General features: G+C 41.6%; 1 protein-coding gene across 1 annotated transcript; it reads right to left on the bottom strand.

The window, feature by feature from the left end:
* Nucleotides 1-7: 7 nt before the first annotated feature.
* On the bottom strand, nt 8-23,849 carry emilin1a (elastin microfibril interfacer 1a). Its single transcript, XM_051408076.1, has 12 exons — nt 23,443-23,849; nt 10,822-10,938; nt 8,652-8,848; nt 8,242-8,341; nt 7,629-7,737; nt 7,363-7,539; nt 5,100-6,377; nt 3,278-3,692; nt 2,816-2,941; nt 2,605-2,622; nt 2,371-2,505; nt 8-1,702 (listed from the first exon to the last, which is right to left on the bottom strand). Exons 1-12 carry the CDS (start codon nt 23,556-23,558, stop codon nt 1,383-1,385), a joined length of 3,108 nt encoding a protein of 1,035 aa, XP_051264036.1. The 5' UTR covers nt 23,559-23,849; the 3' UTR covers nt 8-1,382.
* Between the last annotated feature and the right edge of the window lie 294 nt (nt 23,850-24,143).

The raw sequence follows: 24,143 nt of genomic DNA, 5'->3' as shown, positions 1-24,143 counted from the left end.
CATCAGCTGTGTAAAACTGGGTATCTGTATTTCAGGCACACATGTGACAATAACATACAAAACATATACAGTACCTGGCAAGGTGAAGTGGTAACTCATAAAAATCTTGTACGGGCAAAATTGCTGAACAATATTTACATTCTTTCAAGGTTATACAATGCATAGGAACATAGAAAATGACATTCCCACACTAGGCACAGAGGAAACATTTTGAAAAATATGCATTGTGAACAAACCCTGATGATATTGCTTCATGTAATAATGTAAATATAATGCAGTATGCAGCCCATTCTGCTGTACTGACCTAGCAGAAAAGGTGCAATGTTCCTTTTGAAATCCATTCAAAAATATCTACAAACTTGATTTTTCTTCTTTAATTAGACTTCTAAAGGCAGTAAGTATGTGTAATCATGGAAGAGGTGGGATTTGAAGCATAGAAATAGCAAATATAGTATGTGTAGCTTCATTGTTTGTTATTATTAGCTCTACATGAAAAATCCAATGTAAGATAGACTGATAGTAACAGCTTCATGACTTTAAATACTTGATCCTCCACCAAGTTTAGATGGCCCTTATTAGGACAGAGTAAAAAAATCCCCCATTCTTCCTCCTGGTTATCCTCCGCCTGCTGCTTTCTGGGCATAGCTAATGTCCTAAAATGGTCTTATTGTTTTGCTGTTGTATGATTTATACAATCCTGTGGTTCCTCCACTGAACTGTCAGTGACTTCATTTGTGCATTTCCTTCTAAAGAATAGTGGTTTGGACTGTGTCCCCTCCGCCTACATCACTCTGCAATTTTTCCGAGACAATTGGCATTCAGCGTTACGTTTCTGGGAATTTTCTTGTGGTCAAATTGAAACTGTGATCATGAAGAAAAGAAACTACTTTAGAAAAATGAGGGTGCAATAACCTCTGAACATTTGATATGATGTGGGTGGATTACAAAAAAACAAACACAAAAACCCTCCAATCTAATGCTATCATCTTACTTTCATCAACACAAGTGAGACATGAAGGTTATCACGGTGTCATCAGTAAAGAATTCAAGTTTAGAGCCCAGCATGAAATATGGAATTATAACAGAACCTTGGAGTGGCTTTTACTGAACAAAACGTATACAATAAAAACACAATGGCTCTTTGCTCAAATTGTTTTCTTTAAAGCTGTGAAACACAAAAACTGTTTTCTTTCCTTCCTTCTTAGGACATTTAGTAAAATACAAACTATTTTCCTCCTTGCTGAATTAATCCAGTCCAGTTATTTCAGTCTCTCTGACTGTTCAGCCAGCGGCTCTGTCTCTGACAGTCAAGGAGACAAATTAGATGCTCTCATGCTGAAAGTTTCACCCAGAGAGACTTATTACAGCGAGACAACATCCAATCAGATGGTCTTGTACAGCAGCATCCCACTGAAGACGGTCAAGGGTTCCGAGGAGTAGGCCAGTTTGCCAGTGACAAGGTCGATGCAGACCGTGTCCCCTACCTCCATGGGAAGGATAATGTTGAAGACACCCAGAGCTCCAGGGATGTGTTTGGCCTCTGCCATCGGCTTCTCCAGGCCTTCAGGCTGATACCCAGCCGAGTCCACTCTGGCCACACCTGTGTTGGACTTGGACAACACGGCCTCGATCTTCATGTTCTTGTGGCCCGTAAGGATGCCGCTGAAGAAGTACTTCCCTTTCACTGGAGCTGTAAAATAACCTGGAGGAGGGAAGCAGGTAACAGGGAAGACTTAATGTTGTGTATTTGCTGTGTTATGACGAGCTACATAAGCAGCTTTCATGAACTTTGGAGGTCAATTAAATAATACCGGCTGGATCACATTACAAAGTCAATGAATGGAAACAATACAAAAGGGTCAGGTCATCCTAATTTTTTTCTTTTTTTTTTACTTCAAGTTGTATCTAACCATGCAGATAGGCCCGGGTTTGAATATGACCTTCGGCCCTTTGCTGCGTGTCATCCCCTCTCTCTCTCTACCCACCTTTCCTGTCTCTCTACAGCTGTCTCTATCAACAAAAGGCCAAAAAAATAACTTAAAAAAAAGATATAACAACTTTTAAATCATATCTGATTGATTTCCGTGAAATAAAACAAAATAACCACCCAACAAGAGAAAAAAAACACCTGAATTTGTGTGCCGGTAGAAGTTTCTGAGAGCGATATCTCAAAACATGCAAAAAACAACAACAAACCAAATGAATAAATAACACTTAGTGTACGTGAGAAAATATATTTCTTTGTCATGTGAGTGAATTTACCCTTTCATTTCAAATATACCTAATTTTCCTTGACGTAATCTTAAATAAGTTAGGAGAGTACTCATCTTAGCAGTCACCTGTTCAAATTCCAGCCGATCTAGAACTCACCTGTTCTGGGATCGTAGACTTTATTTTCATTGACAAAGACCTCGTTGAACACTATGGTTCCTGTGCTCCTCATCGGGCGAGTCAGTGCAGCAGAGAAAGAAAGGCGGGGCACATGGGCATCAGACCCTGCAAGACCTGATCGCGGAGGAGAGACGGAGAGTAGGAGTTAGTATGAAACACAGATCAAAGAGCAACGAGTGCTTTGATGTGCTGTTTAGTAATAACAACACATACCCTGTTCACCTCTGAGACCTGAGAAGCAAGATAAAAGATAAAAAAACAGAGTTAATTATCCAACAATGTCACTCTTGCTGTTTATTTTTCATTCTTATCACAATATATCTACAGTAGAAGAGAAGATCCAAGAAGCTTGTAAATCAGTAAATGTTTTTATATTAAACAAAGTGCAATCAAAGAACTCCAAGACAAAGTTTGTTGTCTCTACCTGGGGGTCCAGCTGGTCCCTGCTTGCCCTCCTTGCCTGGAGGACCCACCCTCCCTTGGGGTCCTTCAAGACCCTGAAGTCCACGCTCGCCAGTCTCTCCGCGGGGGCCCGGGAGACCAGGTGGACCTGGAGGAGAGGAATGTTTAATGACAGCTGGGAAACACCACCCTCCTGAAAATCCTCTTTACGAGTATCTCTTAGAAGAATTCTAAAAAACATAGCAGAGTAAGCCAAGAGAACTGTGACATTTAACCTACTGTGACTCAGGATGTGCCCCTCAACCTCATGTTTACTAAAACTCCTCTTCCAGACAGATTGCAGACTTTATTGGCTCTGTAAGTGAGCTGCTTCTCAGGATGACAGCCTGGATTCTATTTTCCCCTCACCCCGGCCTTGCCTCCCTTCTACTCAGTGCTAGCTCTCAAAAGTCAAATCCCATGCCCTCCGTCCTCTGCTACTCACCCATAAAGTCCTGCTCTATGAAACTGTGGAACTCCTTGACCAAGTCCACCACCGAGGAGTTCAGTCTGTGTATGTTGGAGTGGACTTTCTCCAGCTGGACGTTCTGGATATTGTTGATAAGATCTCCTTGAGACGTTACAGTGACATTGAGTCCATTAACGCAGGTCCACAGCCCAGACACATGTCGGTTCAGGCCCTCCTTGATCCTCTCCAGGCTGTCTGAAAAAGAGTCGAAGCGGCCGCACACTCCCTCCAGCTTGGAGAGTCTTCGGTCCAGGCCGTCGCTGGATCGCCGGCACTCCCCCACCTCCGTCACATAGTTGCTCCTTATTATTTGGATCTCTTTGTCCAGATTGCCGAATCGGAGCTTCGAGTCATCGATGTGCTCTGTCACCTCCTTCTGCAAGTTGTCCACCTTGTAGAGGAATGTGGATACTTGTTAATGTGTGTATTTTGGTTGAGTCTCTTTTGACAAAGTTCTAGTATAAATATACTTTTTTTCCATCTTTGCTCCAATTTATTTTTACTATGGTATCTTATACACACAAAAATATGTAAGCATATTATCTAAGCCATGTCCGTCAAGAAGATTCGTGTTTGTAATATGCTCAGATATTTTCCTAACTGTAATAATATTATGTGAAAACACTGTGGCCAAGATAACCATGCAGCGTGTTTGATTGACATATTGGTTTTTTTACAGCCCATAAAGAAAAGATATTTTTCAGTATGTGCAGTTTCATGAAACAACACATAGATCATCAGCACCATTACCATCACCACTGTCATAACGGTAGCTGAGGGGCAAGCTCTACGTAATATAGTACAGTGTCTCCAAACCTGGGGCTCCCGCCCCCAAAGGGGTAGTAAAATAAATCTGAGGGGTCGCAGGATTTTCTACAAGGAACAAGGGGAATAACTCATATTTTGTTACACAAATTAGATTTTTTTTTTTTTTTGCCATGCTAGCAGCATGGCTCTCTGTATTGTGGATTTATGGTGAACCACTTTGATCCACACTGAAATAAATTAACTACTGGATGGATTGCAATGAAATTTTGTACAGATATTTATGGTCCCCAGAGGATGAATCATACTGACTTGTGATCTCCTGAATTTTTATCTAGAGCAACCAGCAGGTCAAAACTTTCCCTTATTGAGTAAAATATCTTCAAATCAAGGCCTACATGATGAATTTGTACAAACTTAAAATATCCCATCCTCTGGATGAATTGTAATAATGCAAGTAAGCCCATTTAGCACCATCATCTCATCATAATACTTTGGTTTATGATCAAATACCTGAAAAACAAATGTCATTCCCATTCCCTGTTTAGTAGTATAGTAAGCTAAACTAAAATTGTAAATATGGTAAGCATTATACTTGTTTAGCATCAGTATGTTACATTGTCATTTTTGACGTTATCATTGAGCACAACGCATCTTAATGTCCTAATACTTGCCAAGGAAATTTCCTGGAAATAGCTACCATGTAATTATGATACTTGTTTTAGGAAAATAGAGAAATGTTCTGAGATAGTTATTAAAGTTCAATTCATTTTTAGCATTTAAGGACATAAAAAATGCATACTCTCCAGGCCTTTTTAAAATCTTTTAATTTGAATTAAACAATCTGAAGAAGGGAAAAAAATTTTGGGTTGAATTGCTCACCAGACATAAGCAAATGTAACTTGTGACAATGGTCATGATTAAACATTGCTTCTTTTTCAAGGGTCACAAAGGCCAAATATAATCAACAAAGTGTTTTAGCAATTGCAGCGTAACTGGTCATATTATCGTCATCATCACAGTATCATCTTACCTCAGAGACGATGCTGTCCTTGGTGTTGGTCAGATCAGTCAGCGTGTTGCCGTGTGTCTGTACAGTCCTTCCCAGGCCCTTCAGAGTGTTGTTGATGGAGTTAAATGTGACCATGACCCCAGCCAACTCTCCTTGGATAGACTTCAGATCCCCTCCTAATCTCCCGCTATGGACACTATGACCGTCCAGGCGCGTCTTCAGGTCATTAATGTTGTTTTTGCACTGCCCAGTACACTCTTCCACTTCCTCTCTGAGTCGTCCAACCTCCTCCTGAAGGTTAGAGCACACCTGAGAGCAGGCAGATTCTCCTGAGTCCACCTTTCTCCGCAGATCTGTTAGCTCTGTCTGGCACTTGCTGAGGCCGATCATTGTGGAGTTGGCGAACGAGCGCAAGTCTTCCTCTACACTGCTGCAAACAGAACAATCCTCAAAATCACGGCCCAACATTTCAACCTCTGTGACAATCCGGTTGAAATTCTCGCCGTTCACTCCTGTCACATCGATTATCTTTTTGATATCGTCTGTTAGGTTAATCACTCTGTCAGAGAGCGAGTCCCCTGATACAGACAAATCATTTAACCTGGTGTTAAACTTCTGGATCTCGTCTTGGTTGGAGACAACTCTCCACTCTAAGGTTTTCACAGTGTCATCAGTCGCACGTCCTTTTCCATTAGGACCGCAAGTCTCATTGCACAAGTTTGTGGTCGACGTTAGCCTTCTGTCCAGGAAGGTTGTGATGTTCTCTAGCTGACTTAAACGTCGACTGTGGTCAGTGACCGTATCTCCGAGAACAGCCACGTCCAGCTCTATCTTGCCGATTTTGAAGCTGTTGTCATCCAGCCGACTGAGGACCATGTTGCGCAGCTGCGTGACGTCTCTCTGGACGTTGTCCTTCATGTTGTTCCCAGTGTTAGTGCACCTCTGCTCCGCCTTTCTCACCGTGTTATTCACCCTCTTCTCCAATTCTCTCAGTCTGCTATTCAACCTGTCCTCTGACACCCTTCCCTTTCCCCCACCTGTCCCGGCTAGCTCCTTATCCAGCCGACCTTTAATAGTGTCGCACTTGTTTGCTGTGGAGGTGACACGGACATCTACATTGGACAACCTCTTTTCCAGCTCAGTGACTGTGTTGCAGCAGGCCCCGAATCGTTCAGTGTGACTGCGGGAGATGTCTAGGCTCTGCCTCAGGTGCTGGTCCATGGAGTTGATCCGCTTCTCCAGGGCTTGGATCCGCTCCCTGTCCTCTTGCTGCTGGCGCCTCACATCCTCCACACCAGCCTAAAAGAAACAGGGATTACAAGAAGTATGATCATTTTTTCTAGGTACACAGCTTTTATCAACTATGTCTTCTGTTTAATGATGTCAGGTTTCTTCTGCTAAGGTTTTTGCCATTGTTTCTGTATCCCAAACTTTGAATGTGTATCTTGCCCTCATGTTTTCAAAGTACCTACAGTAACATACCAACAGTATGCACCAACAATTGGGCAATCTAAATCAGAGGCCATTTAAATTTACCTGTAAGGTTGTTTTGCTTCTTTAATTTAAATGAAAAATAAAACAATACTGTACTTATGCATAGTACTTCTATAGCACACATGGATGGATTACTGAACACCTGGGCCCAAATAGTCAGGGGGCCCCACACCAGACCTCTGTTTGAAGTTACTGGTTTTAACAATTCTCGTTTAAAAGTCAAAGAGCTCAGTCTGTGTTTTTTGTCCTGGTGCTTGTCAGTACTCCGAGAGAAATATTTATTTTTATAATGTTTTTCTACATAATACATAATACAACTGCACAGTGCATACTGAGACTGCAAGAAACCTACATTAAAATTAAAGAAAATTCAATGAAATAAATGTAAATATGTTTGTGTTAAATGTGCTCTGGTTCAAGACAATAGAATCTGCATTACAGTTTTTCCTTTGATGCTTTGTATAGTAGGCTATGCTAAGTATTTAGTAAAATATTTGTGGAGAATAATGTCAGTGTGGATGTGATATGGTAGAAAGACAATTGTTTTTTGTGCAGTATTCTTTTGTTTTATTTTTTGTTAGCACAGTGTTTTATATGGGAATGCTGTTTTCTTGTATTACCGCCTGCATGTGGCAAGAATTTTTTAGGCAGCAGAAATCACTTAACAGAAGCCCACAGGGAGTCAAAACCTGCTACACAAACTATTACTAGAAATGACACAGGGTGACATCCAAAAGTGGCTATAACAGAGTAGTGAGTAGTGATCAGATTTTTACATATTGAGCTTCACCTGGCAGGCAGAGCAGGACAGAGACACCCTTCTCTCCAGCTCCGTCAGTATCTCCTCCTTCAGCGTGTTCAGCTGGTTTCCCCCAGTTCCTTCTCCTCCTCTGGCCACTCCATCCAGCTCATTGCCCCCTCCGTTCACCAGGTGGTTGTTGATGGTGAGAAGGGTTTGGTCATGGACCTGAGCGAGCAAATGTAGAAATAAAGTCACACTGTGTATGTTTGCATTTACATTTAAAAGACTGTAAAAAAAAAACAGATGGTGTTTACCTGTGTCCTGTTGTAGAGATGGTCCAGCTTGGTCTGGATGTTGTTGATGGTTTCCTTCATGTGTGGCTGTGCTGAATCAGCAGGGACAATGGCCCCATTCAGACCAGGCCTACACAGAAGAGTTGAGATTACTTCAAGGTTTGGCTATCATTGTTTTTTTTTTAAATTAGGCATGTTAAATAATATATGACAAGCTGAGGATGAAAGAATAATTGCCACATGGCTTAATTTGAAAATGTATCATGTAGGCAGGTAAGTGGTGTGTGGTTTACTCTAAATATATCTGTAACTGTGCACAGTTTAAGTCAGAGGGCAGGTTGTAGGATTCTATTAAGCCCTTATTGAGGATTAACTATTTATATCTTCCTACCCTACCAAAGTCTCTGTATATATGTTAATAAACAAGCATATCCTCTCTAAATAAACCGATTTGCTGAAATAACCTGCAATAAACATGAAATGCTATACAGTGTCATATGCATTCCCCAGTGTACTGGCTGACACAACAAGCAAATCTAAGTTTCCTGGATGTAAACAGGATTTTGGTGCGCAGGTGAAGGCACTCCATTACATAAAACATGTACATGATGTATTGAAAACAACATTTACGCACAGCCTCTGGTTCATGTCATGAATGGTGGTCTGCATGTTGTGGAGGTCTTTGGACAGACCACGGATGGTTTCCTCCAGCTGTTTGATCTTCTCAGTGTCACCTGGAGAAAAGAAAAGAAAATGAATAACAGCCAATGTTTCACATTTACTGCTCAACAAAGTATGGAACCTTTAAATTTATAGTCCTAGATGTTAAAGGCCATGAAAATACGTTCTGTCAATCGGCTTTGGATTCAATTACAAACTTCCTTAAAGACTGACAAGATACATGTGGCAAACTATGCACATCTTGAGCGTGTTACAGTTTTGATACTATTTCACAAAACAAATGAAGTGTATCCTGATAACATAAACCAAAAACCATATTTTAAGTAGATGTGATCTGGATTTCCATCTTCCATCTTCCATTACCTTCTCCTCTCTGTCCGCCGCCTGTGTTGTAGCCCGTCTGTGTGACGCGGGGTCGCCCTCCATTGACCTGAGTGTCGGTGGTTACCTTCGGCCCGTTGTGGCAGTCTTCACCAGAGTAACCATGGCAACACTTCCACTCCATTTCTGTCACCATCTTGTAAGCTACCTTATACCTTGGCCTCCTGTATGTCCGGTAGCTGAGGATGAAACATACATTTCAGAGACAAAATGTCATCTAGACTATTATTTTTACTGATTGCTCTGATAAGACCTGATTTTCTACACTTAAAACCGGAGACCTGACATCAGATTTAACCCTAATGACAAGGACTTATGAGTTGGTATTCTACATTTAGACTCATGACTTGATGTTTAGCCATTATAACAACGTGCTGACAACTATTAGATGGATTGCGATGAAACTTCAACTTCAATTGAAGATTTATTGATTCATTCTACTGGATCTTTTCATCGGGTCAGATTTTTAACATTATCCACTACATCCTTTGATTTATAACCACATTCCTGCAAAATATACCTGACATTTTGTTCATCCTCTTCTGTACTGTGTTTACAGCTAATTAGCAAATGTTAGCATTCTAACCCACTGAACTAAGATGGTGAACATATGGGAATTGTTATTTTGAGCCTGTCAGCATGCTGATGTTAGCACTTAGAGTACATACAGCCCAACAGAGCAGCTAGCGTGGCTGTGGACTCTTACTATTGTTGATTTGGGTCACAGTCACACACTCCAGACTAACTTGAGACATGAGCAAAGTTGACCTGTGCCAGATCACAACACTGACATTTAAAATTTGTACTGTGCGGTCCCTGAACCCTTTTTTTGAATACCACCGCTGCACACTGTTGATACTAATGTGCACTGAGTCATTAGATGTCTGGAAATAGCTGCAAATCATCCACTGATGATGGATGGGATTAAAAGTGCTTTGTAAACTTTAAATGTTATTCTTGTCTCATTTTCCAGAAGACATCAACTGCATTTAGCCAGTACTAAATCAAAATTTCTTGCGCACATTTTCTCCTAAAAAAACATGAATGTTTTATTTGGATAGTTCTTTCGTAGCTGTGCCATTAATTTGTCATATAGCTCTGCGACTGAAGAGACTCCCTGTTACGGTAACAATGCAATAAATAGACCAGGACTGGCCGGAAGTCTCTATAATGTTTTATGGCAGCAGCGTCACAGGCACATTAACAAGACCTGACTGTAAAAGTTCAGCTCGCTGCTCTCCTTTATGCCAACCCACAAACATCACTGTAGGTATCGCAGAGCCTTTTCTGTGCCATAGAAAAGATTTCATCTTCCAGCTCCCTGCTCTGAGAGCGTGAGAAAAAGGGATCCGACGTAGTCTCAGAGGGAAAACAAAAACCAGGCTTGGAGAGATGGCGGGAGGAGGAGTTAGTCGAGTTAGAGAAAGAGTAAGAAAGGAGGAGAGTCATAAAAAGAAAAAAACGACAGAGTAAGAAGAAGAGATTGTTTTTACAGGGCAGGAGACTAGACTGTGGTGCCTGGAACCCCTGTCGGCTTCATTCTTAGCATAGTCCAGGTTTAGGCCGAGGCCCCTGGCAGGCATGAGGATCAAGCAGCCAGGACAGGGTCAAACAACATGGTGAAAACTTCAAAAGAGGAAAAACATCAGGAGAGCTTGATTAATGTTGCAATCTTGCAAGCATAACGTCTACATTAGGAAAAACGGTGAGATAAATCACATCTATAGTAAATTTGCTCCAATATTTGTAATATTAAATATCCTCAGGCCTGCAAACAGGCTTAGCTCCAGGCTTACTGGAGCTCCACCACAGTAATATGTGTGAGTTTGAGACCAGTACGTCCTAATTGGGATTAACCAGCCAAATACTGTAAGTATGTCTGTACTGATGTTCTTTCTGGCAACACACAAGCCCAGACACAACCGGACACTTTCCTGAGCAGACTCTCCAGACAGAAAATGAAAAGAGCTGAATGTATTCAGTATCCACAGACAGGAAAGGGAGAGAACATGGATGGATACAAACTTCTGTGGAACTGAGGACAGGAAGCTGGAGGAGCAAGACTGAATACAGATTAGATTATATTCCATCAACAAAGAGGCAGAATAAGAGGAGATATGAACTATGAAAGAAAAGAGAAATAGATACTCACGCAACTCTGGGACACTGTCCCCAGGTACAGCGCTGATAGTCTGGTTTGATGTACGTCTCCACCCCATCCTCCATCACACAGCTAACAGTGCGTGTCACCACATAAGCACACCAGTTCCTATGAAATCACACACACACGCAGGCAAGAGGAAATGACAAATGAATGACTGGCAGTTTACTGTGAGTTTACAACATAACATAGCAGCCCTCTTACACACTCTGTATACACCCTGCTGCTGTTCTTTGTTTCCAAGCAAAAAGAGGAAAGATCTGGGGATATAATAATCAAAGATCTGGTCACTTGTTGACTGTGAGGTTCCAGATAAATATCTCAAACCCCTGACTGATTATTATTCTGTACAACATTCAAGATAAAATTGTCCGCTGGTGCAAATGTCAGATCAGTTCAGGATAACGGCATGATTTGAACAATGGCTTCCATTGTATGCCTCCCCAACTCCACACCAACCAACCCACACAAAGACACACATACACATAACCTCATAGTGTTTATACTGCATATCCATGTGAATAACCACCATTAACATTACAGTGGGAATACAATTTCTTGCCTCTCGGATGTGTATGATTCCACATTAATCTCCAAACATTTCAGATGTTTGACAGGAAATGAAACTAAAGAGTGTATCTGGAGTCGGCCCCTGTCTTTCCCCCGACTGTGCTGAGCTAGAAGGGGGATAGCAACAAGGATAACAGCAATGGTAAGAAGAAGTGGAGACAGGACAACTTGTATAGCCTAGCTTAGCACAAAGACTGGAAGCAGGGAGCGAAAGCTAGCCAGGTTCTGTCCAGAGTGAAAAAATACACCTACCAGCACCTCTGAAGGAACTAAGAGATACCTTGAGCTGCTGTTTGCTGTCAGTTGTTTACTTTGGCTCTCATGCTTTGCAGTTAGCTACCTTGGCTTATCTGAACTTTTTTTGCTAATGAACCCCCCTATTTAAAACTCTCCTTCAACAACACTTCATTTTGATACGACGGAGGACAGATGAGAGTGCTGATGGTGCACTTTATGTCTTTGTGCAGCTGGAAAACCAGCTAAAAATGGCTGTGTAGAGCAGGTAGCCCATTTAAAATTGCAATAAATCATTTGATTTAAGGTGACAGTCTAAGTTATGGTGAAACACTTGAGGTTCAATCTCCTTTTATGCAGGAGATTTAACTCTTACTCTAATTGAGATTTCACCTTGAGTCATTGATTTTAATTGATATAGTTTGCGAGTTGCTTTTTTACACCAGCACACACAGAGCAACGTTTATTATACATTTATTTGGAGCTGTGTTTCTGGCAACACTTGGCAAATGTAAGTGGAATATTCACTCCCATTTAAGTACTTTTTCTCTCTCAACCAACTCCTTGGGGAAATATCTCACTCATAGCTGCTGGATGTTTCACTATGTTCACCAGCTAGTTGCTATGACTGTCCCCTTTGGTGCCGGAGAGCTGATGCTGAGCCTGAAATAGCGGTGGATGCATTACTATGAGCAACTTTCCACATTACAATTGGTCCAGTGTTGATAAAAAAAATACTGATTATAGCAGCTTTAAGCTTTAAAACTTTATTTTAATATTCCTAACCCTCTAAAACAACCCCATGTGAAGTGTAGGCTGTCCAACATGATTCCACACAACAAAAATGTCCTCAATAAATACGTCTTAAACTCAAACTCAAAGGGACAAAATTACAAGAAACACACACACACCCACATACTCTCCCAGTCTACAAGCTCCTCAATTTGTCCTCATCCCTTCTGACCTCCCTCGACCCACAGATATCTCTCTCGATAACAACTGCAGTGAGATTTAAGACACAGACGTCCTTCAGTCGCTTTCTATCATCATTTTCATATTACCCAGAATCCCCATCCACTGCTATTTCCCAGTGGTTATTATGGCCAATTAGTGTCGCTCACAGATTAATCTGAGCAGAACTATGAAGGGTTTACAGATAAAAGTTGGAGCATACAAGGAGTTCCTTCATGCTGAAGAGTCAATCAGCAGCTTTCCTCTCTCTGTCTGTCTTCATGTCTGTCAGGCAGTCTCTCTATGTCTCTTTCTGTCTGTCTTTGTGTCTGTCACTCTTTCTCTACATGTCTCCCGCTGTGTAACTCATTTCATTTTCCTTTTAGGCCCTCCTTGTCAGTTTGGATCTCTTTCTTCCCATCTCACAGTTTTTCTCACCCTTGCTGTCTCTTTCAATTCATCCCTCTCCACCTGTGTCTTTTCCTCTACATCTATGTTTAATATCTCCTTCTCCCTTCCAACTTGTTTTTTTTCCTCTCCCACTCTGTGTGACTACACCTCTCCCCTGTACCCCTAAGACCGTGATCCTCCTCTTCATTCCAAAGCTTGTCTGACTGACAGAAAGAGTTTATCATCCTCCCCTGCCCCCGATGACCTCCTGGTCCTGTTGCTACTGTACGTGGGAAAGTGAACAGGACTAATTAACTGTCATGACTCTACTGTAAAGGTCAAAGGGTCACTTGACTTATATTTTCTCACTTTCCTCTAGCTGTGTTTAACTATATTGATAGTTTTGCTGTCAGCTTAATACAATGAATGGAATTTAGTTTGGTTAAATTTGGTGCTACCAGGTGAGCTAAAAACAGAACACTTTTTGACAATTTTTCTTTTCTTATACTCAGTTCAAGTCAAGTTTATTTGTGTGGCCCACTATCACATACAGTGTCACAATGGGATTTAGAAACCTATATCATAATCATGTCTTTTAAAAAGGTTCCAAATTAGCATAATTCTAAAGCAATTGATTAAATCAAATGGAAAAAAAAGGTTCCTGTCATGGATCTCAATATAATGGATGCCATACTTTATGCCTGATGATTGATGCATGGGAGCTGTACAGCACTGTAGGTTAGTAATCTGTGTGATGTTTTTCTGCAAAATAAGGCATAATGTATTCTTGAAGAGTATGGATTTCAGATAGAAAAAGCTTGTGCAGACACATTTTGAAACTATTTTGTATATTCACAGTGTATCATGTTGCTTTGAGCTGATTTGAAATAAATACTAATTTTGGGGGGATTAAGCTCAGCCTGGAGTCAACACCCAATCGAGCATAAGTGAATGTCATTTGGCTGAAATCAGCCAGTGTTCATGCATCCAAACAGTTCTGTAAATCCTTTTCCAGAGATTTGCGGTTCTTCACGGTGATCCACATTCCTCATTCTCCTCCAGCTATACGCACTGAATTGTATTACGTCTTGCTTTGCTATTTTGTGGTTTTGTTGCATTGTATTTAATGTTTCTATCAGAGCTTGGAGCGATGTTGATTCCAAACTCTGCCACCATACATCTGAAATCAGCCAACATCAGTGCTTCCAAACACAGCTGTCTCTCCTCCTCATGCATTCCCAGAGTCTTGCGGTTCATCGCAGTGATCCTTATTGCATTATGCCGTGTGAGGGGTTTTGCTGGGTTATCTTGTTCTGAGGTTTGTTATACTGTGCTGTGTATGTTGGACTAAAAGTTGACTAGAAGAAACAGGAATCTAACATCTCCATCAGGAGTTGGACCAGTGCAGATGGGATAGGGAACATGTAAAAAAAGACAGCAGTGATATATCAAAACAGCTCCGTCTCTTCCCCCTGCAGTTCAACTGTGTTATTTTTTTGTCACTGTGATTCAGTGGGCCAGCTCTGCCAATCTATTATCCTGACTTACTGACTCTCAGGGTCACAGACACAGCAGATAAAATATAAAGTTGGCAACTTTAACGCCCTATCTTCGCTGATGGAGAACAGGCACTGTGTCTCATATAAATAAACCATCCCTTTTTTTTCACAACTGAGCAGACACAGATGTGGATGCATACGCACACATACACGTGCATACACACGACTCCCTCCGTCTCTCACACTTACTGTACATACCACCCTCCCTGCTGGTTCATTTTCCATCTTTCCATCACGGACTCCTCACTCCAGTGAAATACATAAGAGGATCCTTTATATTTGTAGGAGAATGACTAAGTGTTAGAGCAGCACTGAAAGAGTGTGTGTGTGTGGGTGTGTGTGCGCATGTGCTGGTGCCGGGGCATATGCCCTTCACAAAAGAGAGTTCAGAGAATTTGTTTATTTGCGCCCCTGCATGTGTGCCTGCAAGCAAGTTTTCTGTCGCATGGGTGACACCTTCAAAACAACATTTCAGCACCAAAACCCCTCAACCCCCCCCCTCACTCTCTCTCTCTCTCTGTCTCTCTCTAACCGGCGTGAAGTTAAGCATTCCAAACAGTAATCCAATAAAGTCCCATTAATCCAAATGGCCGCAGAGAAATCGCTTAGATGAAAGTCCACTAACTAGACTTGGCATCGTTTCCATAAGTGTAAAATACAATTACAAGCGCACACACACACCATTTAACAGACAAACACACACATTTGTACATTCACAAGAGACACACAGGCAGACGAGGCACTCACACAGGCAGTAAGACATGCAGATGCACACGTACACACAAAAATAATGACCTGCTTAGTTTCCACTTTACTTAAACATAATAGCATATACCTTTATAAACTGATGCCAATTCCACACAAAGATTGCAGTTGACAGCCTAACAAGGTGTTTAACAGATAATTGAGTGTGTGTGTGTGTGTGTGTGTGTGTGTGTGTGTGTGTGTGTGTGTGTGTGTGTGTGTTTGAGAGCTTGGTCTCCCTTCAATGGCGTATTCATCTCCCTGTTTCCCTTACAATATCAGCACCAGAAGAAAACACTGCACATAAACAGTCCAGTTCCTGCACATATTACTGAGTGTTTATAACTACAATATGTATTTGTGGAATGCTTGACAGCAGCAGATAAAGACAGAAATGTAAAACTACACACACAATGCTTTCTTTGAGTTTAAACTGTCAAGTAGTTTGAACCGTCAAACCTCAGTGCCCCGTTAGCGGACCGGTCTTTACAGACTCATGCTGTGCAGCCAAACAATGTTAAAACCTACAAAGCTTTATTTGAAATTCTAGTGGAGATCCCAAGTTTCCAAATATACCAAATACATCAGGTTGAATTTTGGGGTAATATTTAGCCCCATTTGGGTCTCATGCTTCCCTTAAAAGACCTAAAGAAGTGACTGTGTGCCGTATCAGAGACAGTTAACTAGACGTGGACTGGCTAACCAACCAGTTAGTCCTCATCCTTAATGCCTTCTCTCTTGTAAAACCAAAGAATTTGTGTCGTACTTTGTTTCAGTTTTACAAGTAGGAAGACTTGAATGCATTTCCTACCTTGTAAAACCATTTTAAATCCTGGTCCAATCGGTGGAACAGTATTTCAACTGCCGGGTGCTTGTGTGTGTTCATATTTGTGCACGTGTGCGATACAAACCAAAACCATTGCAAGTGCTATTTTTAAAAAACTTTTTTGCCACTTGGGGGCAGTGGATACAAGCTGTAACACAACGTTAACATGTTATTACCTTTTAAGTTATTATGATGTACTTGTTAGCAGACAGTTGCTCATTTACACACCTAGCAGATACAGGAACATTATCATTTGGAATTGCGTCTGTGTTCACCTATCCAATGCATGTCCAACTTTCAGTCTGCTTTTGGTCTCCACCAACTCGTAAAGTTGTCCAAAACCCGTAAAAAACAAAACAATGAGCTGAAATTTGCTATAAACCTCTATATGGCTGAGGGAAAGAGTCTGGTAAATTCTCTGCGTGTTTGTCCCTATGAGCGACCACTTCCTTGTCACATGAACCATTATTGCAACACAAACATATTGACTATAGCAGTTTAAAAGGGAAAGAAATGAGAAAACAGTGTGTTGACATGGACATATATAATGAAAGGTGCAAACAAGGAAACAGACAACACTAATAAGGGTGAGCATAAACTCTGCCATACCATCAAATGACAAAAACTTGGCACAGGAAGTGGGATTAGCACATCAGGAGCAGTTTGATTTAATGCATTTGATAAAGCACACCTAGACTAATACACAAACAAGCACAGGAAACAAACCCAAACAAACTTGTATGCATGTTAACTAACACAAATACACTTTGTCCTTCACCTATACACATACATACAAACAATGCTTTCATTACCTCTCTGCCAGAGACCGAGCAGTGAAACTTCCATTGTACACGTCTTATTTTTATTTATAGAGCCATAACTCAGCGGGAGTGGAACTCTTGCACCTGTCTGAGCATCACTTTATTTCCCAATAAATTTCACCCCCTTATAAAACTGAAGACAGACTCTTCATAGTCAAGCAGGAAGTTGTGACGTCTGATGGCTCAACCCACACATACCAGGTTCATTTTATTCAACAGCATCTCTGCATGAGTCTGACAGAGAAGAATTGTTGGTAAAACCAGAATAGTCAGTGACAAAAGTAACATGGAGAGTAAGTGGGAGGAAGAAGGAATGAAAGAAAGAAAAGGGGGAGCTGAGGTTTTATTACTTAAACAAAGAAATCACTTGACGGCGCCTATTGTTGAGGGACCTGTCGTTTAGCTTCAAGGGAAGGCTTCGACAGCGACCTGAATGAGTGGATGGAAAGGGGTGTGTCTCACTGTTTGAACTGTGGCCCAAAAGGTCAAGCACCCCTCCAACGTCCTTTTAAAGGTATACCCCTAAACACACACCGGAAAGCACACAGACTGTCACAGACGACAACATACACACTCGAGTGCACTCACTCACACTTGAGTGATCGCACGCCAACAGACAAACGCGCACTCACACATTCTTCCAGTCTCTCTGCGCTGTCTTAAAATGCAGCTTAACTCGCACACACACCATTTTCCCTTTGGCCTCGTTCCAACATCAAGGGACAGTGTGACTGTGTAAACTTCTCTCTGATTGTTTAGCCTGGCGGTCACAGAGATATACGGAGAATGTCCAATGATCCTGCCATTCCCTTTAGCATTATTGCTCAGATACGTCAGCGTTCGGAGGTCGGCATGGGTTTTTTTGTAGCTCACTTGAATGTTAACCATTTATGGAGGCATGTGCATTTGAAACATAAGCCTCCTCAAAGCCTTAAAACTGCAGTTTACCAAAATAGTACAGACTATTTATGCAGGTAAAACTTTATTAGCTGTTCTGAAATGCAATGTTCAGTAGTGTTGAGAGGAGGTTTATAGTTCCAATTGTTCATGTGTGGTGGTACGGGATGAACATTGGGAACGGATCCAAATCTCTAATAGTATTCTGTAACTTTATCTAAACAAGGTTAAGAAAGCTTTCTCAAATGAAATGCATGCTGGGAACTATGGTAATTAGGTTACAATGGCTGTGACTGGAAAGGATCCCTTTTCCCACATTTGTATTACCATATATAATGAGATTTGTTTACGGCCCTAATTAGCAGAGAGCAGAAAATCACACAGATGAAGTGAGTTTGGATACTTTCCAAGGTTTGGTCAAGAAGAGGACAATCCTGTTACAGTCTAATTGCCTGGCAAGGTGCATTTTTGTATGCTATCACCATTGTAGTAACCTTTTTCACCATCTTACATTGTGAGAAATATATAATCTTGAAGCTTTAACATAATTGGGTCTTTCGGACCACTAAGAAACAGGAGTCTACAGCCATTCTAGTGGCTTGTAAGGCTATACTTACTTAAGTAGCTACTTAGGTTAAAGGTCCAGTGTGTAGGATTGCAACTCACTCGCTTCACCCTCCCCTTCCAAGCATGGAGGAGAAACAACAGTGGCAGTAAAATGCGGGAAAAATGTGAAAGGTCAGGTTTGGTTTGTCCATTCTGGGTTATTGTAGAAATGTGGCGGTCCAACATGGTGGACTACATACAAGGTGCATCTGTAAAAAAATTTAAAAAAAAAGGCTAATTTGAAGGTAACAAACATTTTTATTTTCAGATGATTATACACTCATGAAAACATAGTTATGAATACTATATTCCATTTCTACCAATACTTCCTTCTGTTACACTCTGAACCTTTAAATGCAAACATCAGCATGCTAATATGCTCACAATTACAATGCTAACACGGTGATGTTTAGCAGCTATTATGTTTATCATGTTCCAAACATATTAGTTTAGCATGTTAGCATACTGACGTGCTAATTAGCACTAAACACAGAGTGCAGCTAATGTAATTAGTAAGTACTTTGTCAAATTTAACTTGATGATGGCCAAACATGAAAAATGAATCATCAAAGTTATTGCATTTCACCCCAAGGGGGACATGAATGTCTGTAGTAAATGTCATGGAAATGCATTCATTGTCAAGGCATTTCACTCAAAACCACAAATTTCTACTTCATGGTGGTCCTGGAGGAAAAATCGATCCAATAGTAGTTGAGATATTACCATTACCATCCATGGAGCCAAAAATGCAGCTGACATCAGAATCAGTGCCCTAAAGTGCAGACAGAGATCCGATCCAGTTACAGTCAGCGTTTATTCTTGAACTGCAGTACGATCAGTTCACTTGCTAAATCAAAGGGTAATAAAGGGATACAATCTGTAACTGGTAACCTTACACTGGCAGCTGTACATTTTAATATCTACTGTGTGTCTTGAGCCAATGGTTAGATGTGACTTTTTTCCTTATGATGGACAAGAGGCCAATTTACATTTGTCATCGTCATAACTGATCAACATTAGGTTTCTGCACACAATGAAGCTGTAATGAGTTACTACAGCAGTCTGCTTCTGCTGCACTGGTGCCACTGGGGTTGATTAGTTTCTCCAGGGCAATTATCAAAAGAAGCTTAGTTACAGACCTTAAGTCTCTCTCTATGGCCAGAGTTCCTATCCCTACAGCATCTCAAGGATAATTCCTTATATATACTCTATAACCATTAGAATTTATGAATTTATGAACATTTTCCAAACTTCCTTTCAACCACAGAAAAGCCATGAACTAAGTGTCATTGGCCATACTGGATGTAGGCAGAGCACAGAAATGCCTATATTACAGTAACATTCTTACTGTAACAAATTTTGTGAGTGGATTAAAAACTGAAAAAAAAACTGTGACTGTGGAATTTTCCAGCAAGGAGATATCCATGTAGGACAGTGATACATAGTGTGTGGTCAAGGCTAGTCTGGCACTCACTTTGGGCGATACAGTCATGCCAGAGGTGTTGCATGGGGTTGAGCTCAGGGATCTGTGTAGGTCAGTCAACTTCTTCCACACCAAACTGGGAAAAGCTTTTCTTTATAAGCCTGGCTTTGTGCAGAGGGGCACTGTCACACTGAAACAGGAAAGGGCTTTCCCCTGCTGCCACAAAGTTGGAAGCACACTATATGATATTACATATAGGGTTCATTCATGGGGCTAAATCCGAGGCCAAATCATGAAAAAACTGAACAGGCGCTACGCAAAAAGTCCAGTCTTCTGTGGACTATATGCAAATCTGCACAACATCCACTTTAATTACAATAGGGTCAGAGATGTCGGAAAATCCGTAATTCCTGATTATTCCAGAAAAATCACCTCCCTGATTGCTTATTTCTTACATACCATCAGCATTTGTTTCCACAGTGATGTCTGAGGTAGCTGTTGCGTTTTGTTGGACGTTTAGTCACGGCACAGCATTCACTTCAATGACGTTTTTTTACATGCCTGACGAATTCTGTTTGTTTTAGGAAAGTGAAAAATAGTATGTGTCTCCTCCCCATGTTTCGGATCCGCTCCAAATTTTAATGGGTTCTTCCTTGCCCTGTGCTACAAACTTCCACCAAGTTTCATTGAAATCAGGCCAGTAGTTTTTCCGTAATCATGCTGACAGACAAACAAACAAACAATGTGCATTGTCCACACGCTTTTGGCCCAGAACATTAAGTTTGTCAGAACTATCACTTCTTCGCTCTCCAGTTTTTCCTGTTACAATCCACAAAGCATAAGGCCCTAAAATAACCAACAAAAAAATTTCATGTCAACACAACATCTTGAACTGGAGTGTCTGAACAAGAGTAACGGGTGTGCATATCTTCATGGATGGCCCCTGTATGGAGCACCCCAGTGCTAATTTAAAGAAAAAAGTGGGAGAGGAAATAAGTATGATTAATGAGAGGAATATGCTCTGTATCTCCTCCTTGCTCCCCTCCAGTGCTGATCCAATGTCTTGTTCTTCAAACTGTACATGATCCTAAACAGATCAGCAGTCCACCTGCACCCAGCCCCCTCGCTTCCCCTGTCGCTGTCTGGAGCTGACGGGATGACGTGCAGCTCTGACACTTTGGCAGGAGATGTGTCGGAGAGCTCTGGGTCCTCCTGAGCCGCCCGTAAGACCCCTGCTGGATGTCTTCAGTTCATTCAACAGCCTTTACCACGTATGGAATACTTCACACATCTGTCAAAACAGATCAATTAAGTTCAAACGGATGTCAGACGGGCAAACCGCATTGCCAAGGGCCAGCGCATTCTTCTCCCTGATGCGTCACTTTTGTGTGTGTGTGTGTGGTTTGTATGTGTGTGTATGTCACAGGCCAGCCATGCTGACTCCTTCATAGCCTACTGGTTTCAGCAGGGGGAAGGCATTTAAGGACCCGGGTCTCCTGTTTGTATTCACTCTTTCATGCTCTCTTGTCACGCCTGCTCGGCTTCTCTCCCTTCTCTCCAAAGTCTCCTTTACTGGGCTCCCCATCTTTCTTTTTCGTCCTATCTTCTTGCCTTCTTCTCACTTATCTTACCTTCTCTCAATTGGATAATGTATATTTTCCCCTCTCCTCTATTCACCTATCCTTCTCTTGACTTCTCATCCCTCACTTCAACAGTTCAGCTTTATCATACACCAACGAGGCCAACCACAGCAGCAGCAGTAGCAGCAGCACACTGTGCTCAGATGTGGAGAGAAACCTGATAGAAGCTCATATTGCAGGAGCTCAACTCCCAGAAGCCTGGCCAGCCTTGCATACACACATACACACACGCTAAGTACAAACACATGCAGGCATGCAGGCAGACATATACCACATGTGAGAGACTCTGTCATCCATTCACCCAAACATTCTGTTGTGACCCCTTTTATTTACACACACGCACACACATTATCAGTCATTCAATCTGCAAAAAACTCCACATTCATTCCTTACAAGCACAAAAACAAGTCTCACACACACACACACACACACACACATCTGTCCATAGAGGTGAGGGGGTCGTCCACACACGGGGCCCTCAGGCAGAAGCTCAATTACATGCTAATAACACACTATGGGGCTGCAACAGCACAATAAAAACATACATGTGTTGGCTCACTGACAGTATGAACAGCTTTATGAGCAGACACTCCAACAGCCATGTCTGATTTATGAGCGACTATTAATCAACCGTCGCTGAGATCTAAATGATTTCCTTACTGTCCCATAAAGGAGGGCAAAATAGTAGTTTGGGATTGTTAAAATTCCAAAATTATACATTATCAGTCTTCTGGATTAATGATGTCCAGCTCAAGTTCAGTACCCCCTGCAACTTGTCACTCCCCCGCAGAGCCCATTCACCTTCACTTCACTGGAAGATGCTGTTTGCCAGAATGATAAATTCCCCTCCAACGAGGCTGAGGCTGAGAGCACTGCTGGAAATTCAGGCCCCCTGAAAACTTTTCACTTGGGGCCCTGAAACAGTAAATATATATAATCCCTGTAAGCCCTGTCCAGCTCTGGGCCCCTTGAATCATCACAGCCCCCCACACACCCATTACCCCCCATTCAGAGACCCCCCCCGCAGAGTGAGATATTAATCAACAATAAGATATTTCCTCTGAAAATATAATTTAACACCATGTTTACTTCTGCTAAGGCTACCCCGATAATTTTACATTACGGACTCTGAAAGAGACATTCTGCCCCATAGGGGAGGATCTTTGTTGTAAATTAATTGAGTATATAAATAGGAGCTGTGTTTATTAAAGTAACAGTGAAACATATTAGGGCTGCCAGCAAAGATCACCTTCAGTATCAATAAAAAAAATTATTAATTAATTAACCACAGATTTTCCAGAACCCAGAAGTTCATCTTCAGACACCATTTTCTTTCACACTAACAAAGATATTTAATTTACACTGATATAAAACTGAAAAGCATCAAATCTTCACATCTGGGCCCTGCAATCAATTGATTGATCAATTACTTACTTACTTACTTACTTAATACAACTATGGTTAATAGCTCAGGCTTTTATTTGCTTCACTTTCTGAAACCAACCTGTCTTTATTTGGGATAGGCCTTTAATTCCTTTTGCACAAAACTCTTGGTAAGATGGGGAATAATGTTGTTTAATTTAAACCACTATGAATATTCTTGTAAAAAATTAGGCTATGGAGTAACATATCGATTAGGAATCACTCATTTGATCTTTTCATACTAAAGTGCTCCTCAGTGATTGAAGCAGGCGACCCAGTGGGCTTTAAGAGGTTTTATACATCCAAAGAACTACATCCGAAAGGACCCCCAAAGGTCCCCGGACCTCAGTTTGGGAACCACATGACAGGAGCAGTTAAGGGGACCCTCAGCACCCACCATAAATCTTAAATGAACATGTTTTCCAATGGAGCTTTTGAACAGCAGCTCTTCTCTTTTTTTCTGAACTAAAGCTGCGCGAGCCACCTGATAACCCTGACGCACGTGTGATTGTGCGCGTGTAGGTCCTACCTGTGTCTGCTGGCCGCTCTCTGTCCCGTCTGAATACTGGACTCCGAATACCCAAGACCCCAACTGACCCGGGGCAACAAGAAAGCAAGCAGGTAAAATAGCGTCTCCATCCTCATATCCAGCGTGGGTTAAAAGCAAATAAATGTCATTTAGCTCCAAAGTTTATCCTCGAAAAGTGTCCCGGTTACTGTGTGTTATCTTCAGTGACGGGCTGTCGGTGAATGAGATGGAGAGCCATGAGTTCACAGAAACTCCGCACTCCCAGTCAAGTGCATTTCAGACGGCAAACTGCGGCTGAAGCGGTGGAGTCTGACTGCTGCTGCTGCTGAACAAAGTTTCCTGTCAGAGCTCCAGCAGTCATGCCCGCTCAGGGTCTCTCTCTCTCTCTCTCTCTCTCTCTCTCTCTCTCTCTCTCTGTATGGGTCCCTCTCCCTCCCTCCACCCTTATGGGCAACTTTTCTGTTCTGACTCTGAATTCAGCTCCACGCTTCCATTCAACTGAAATTGCTTCAGGTGATTTTACAACAAAATAACTAGGAATAGGAAGGCGGTCCAAAAGAAACAGGGAAACTTCAGAAAACGTTAAAGCCCCTGACATTAAAGTTTAAAAATTTAAAGGTGGAGCTTCCAATGAACAGTGCTCAACATGGGAACATTCCATTTCATATTTGAGCTGGCTGAGTTTCCATTTCCCCAATTGT

Source organism: Dicentrarchus labrax, unplaced genomic scaffold, assembly GCF_905237075.1.
Source record: "Dicentrarchus labrax unplaced genomic scaffold, dlabrax2021, whole genome shotgun sequence".
NCBI lineage: Eukaryota > Metazoa > Chordata > Actinopteri > Moronidae > Dicentrarchus > Dicentrarchus labrax.
This window is presented reverse-complemented; position numbering and strand designations above follow the sequence as displayed.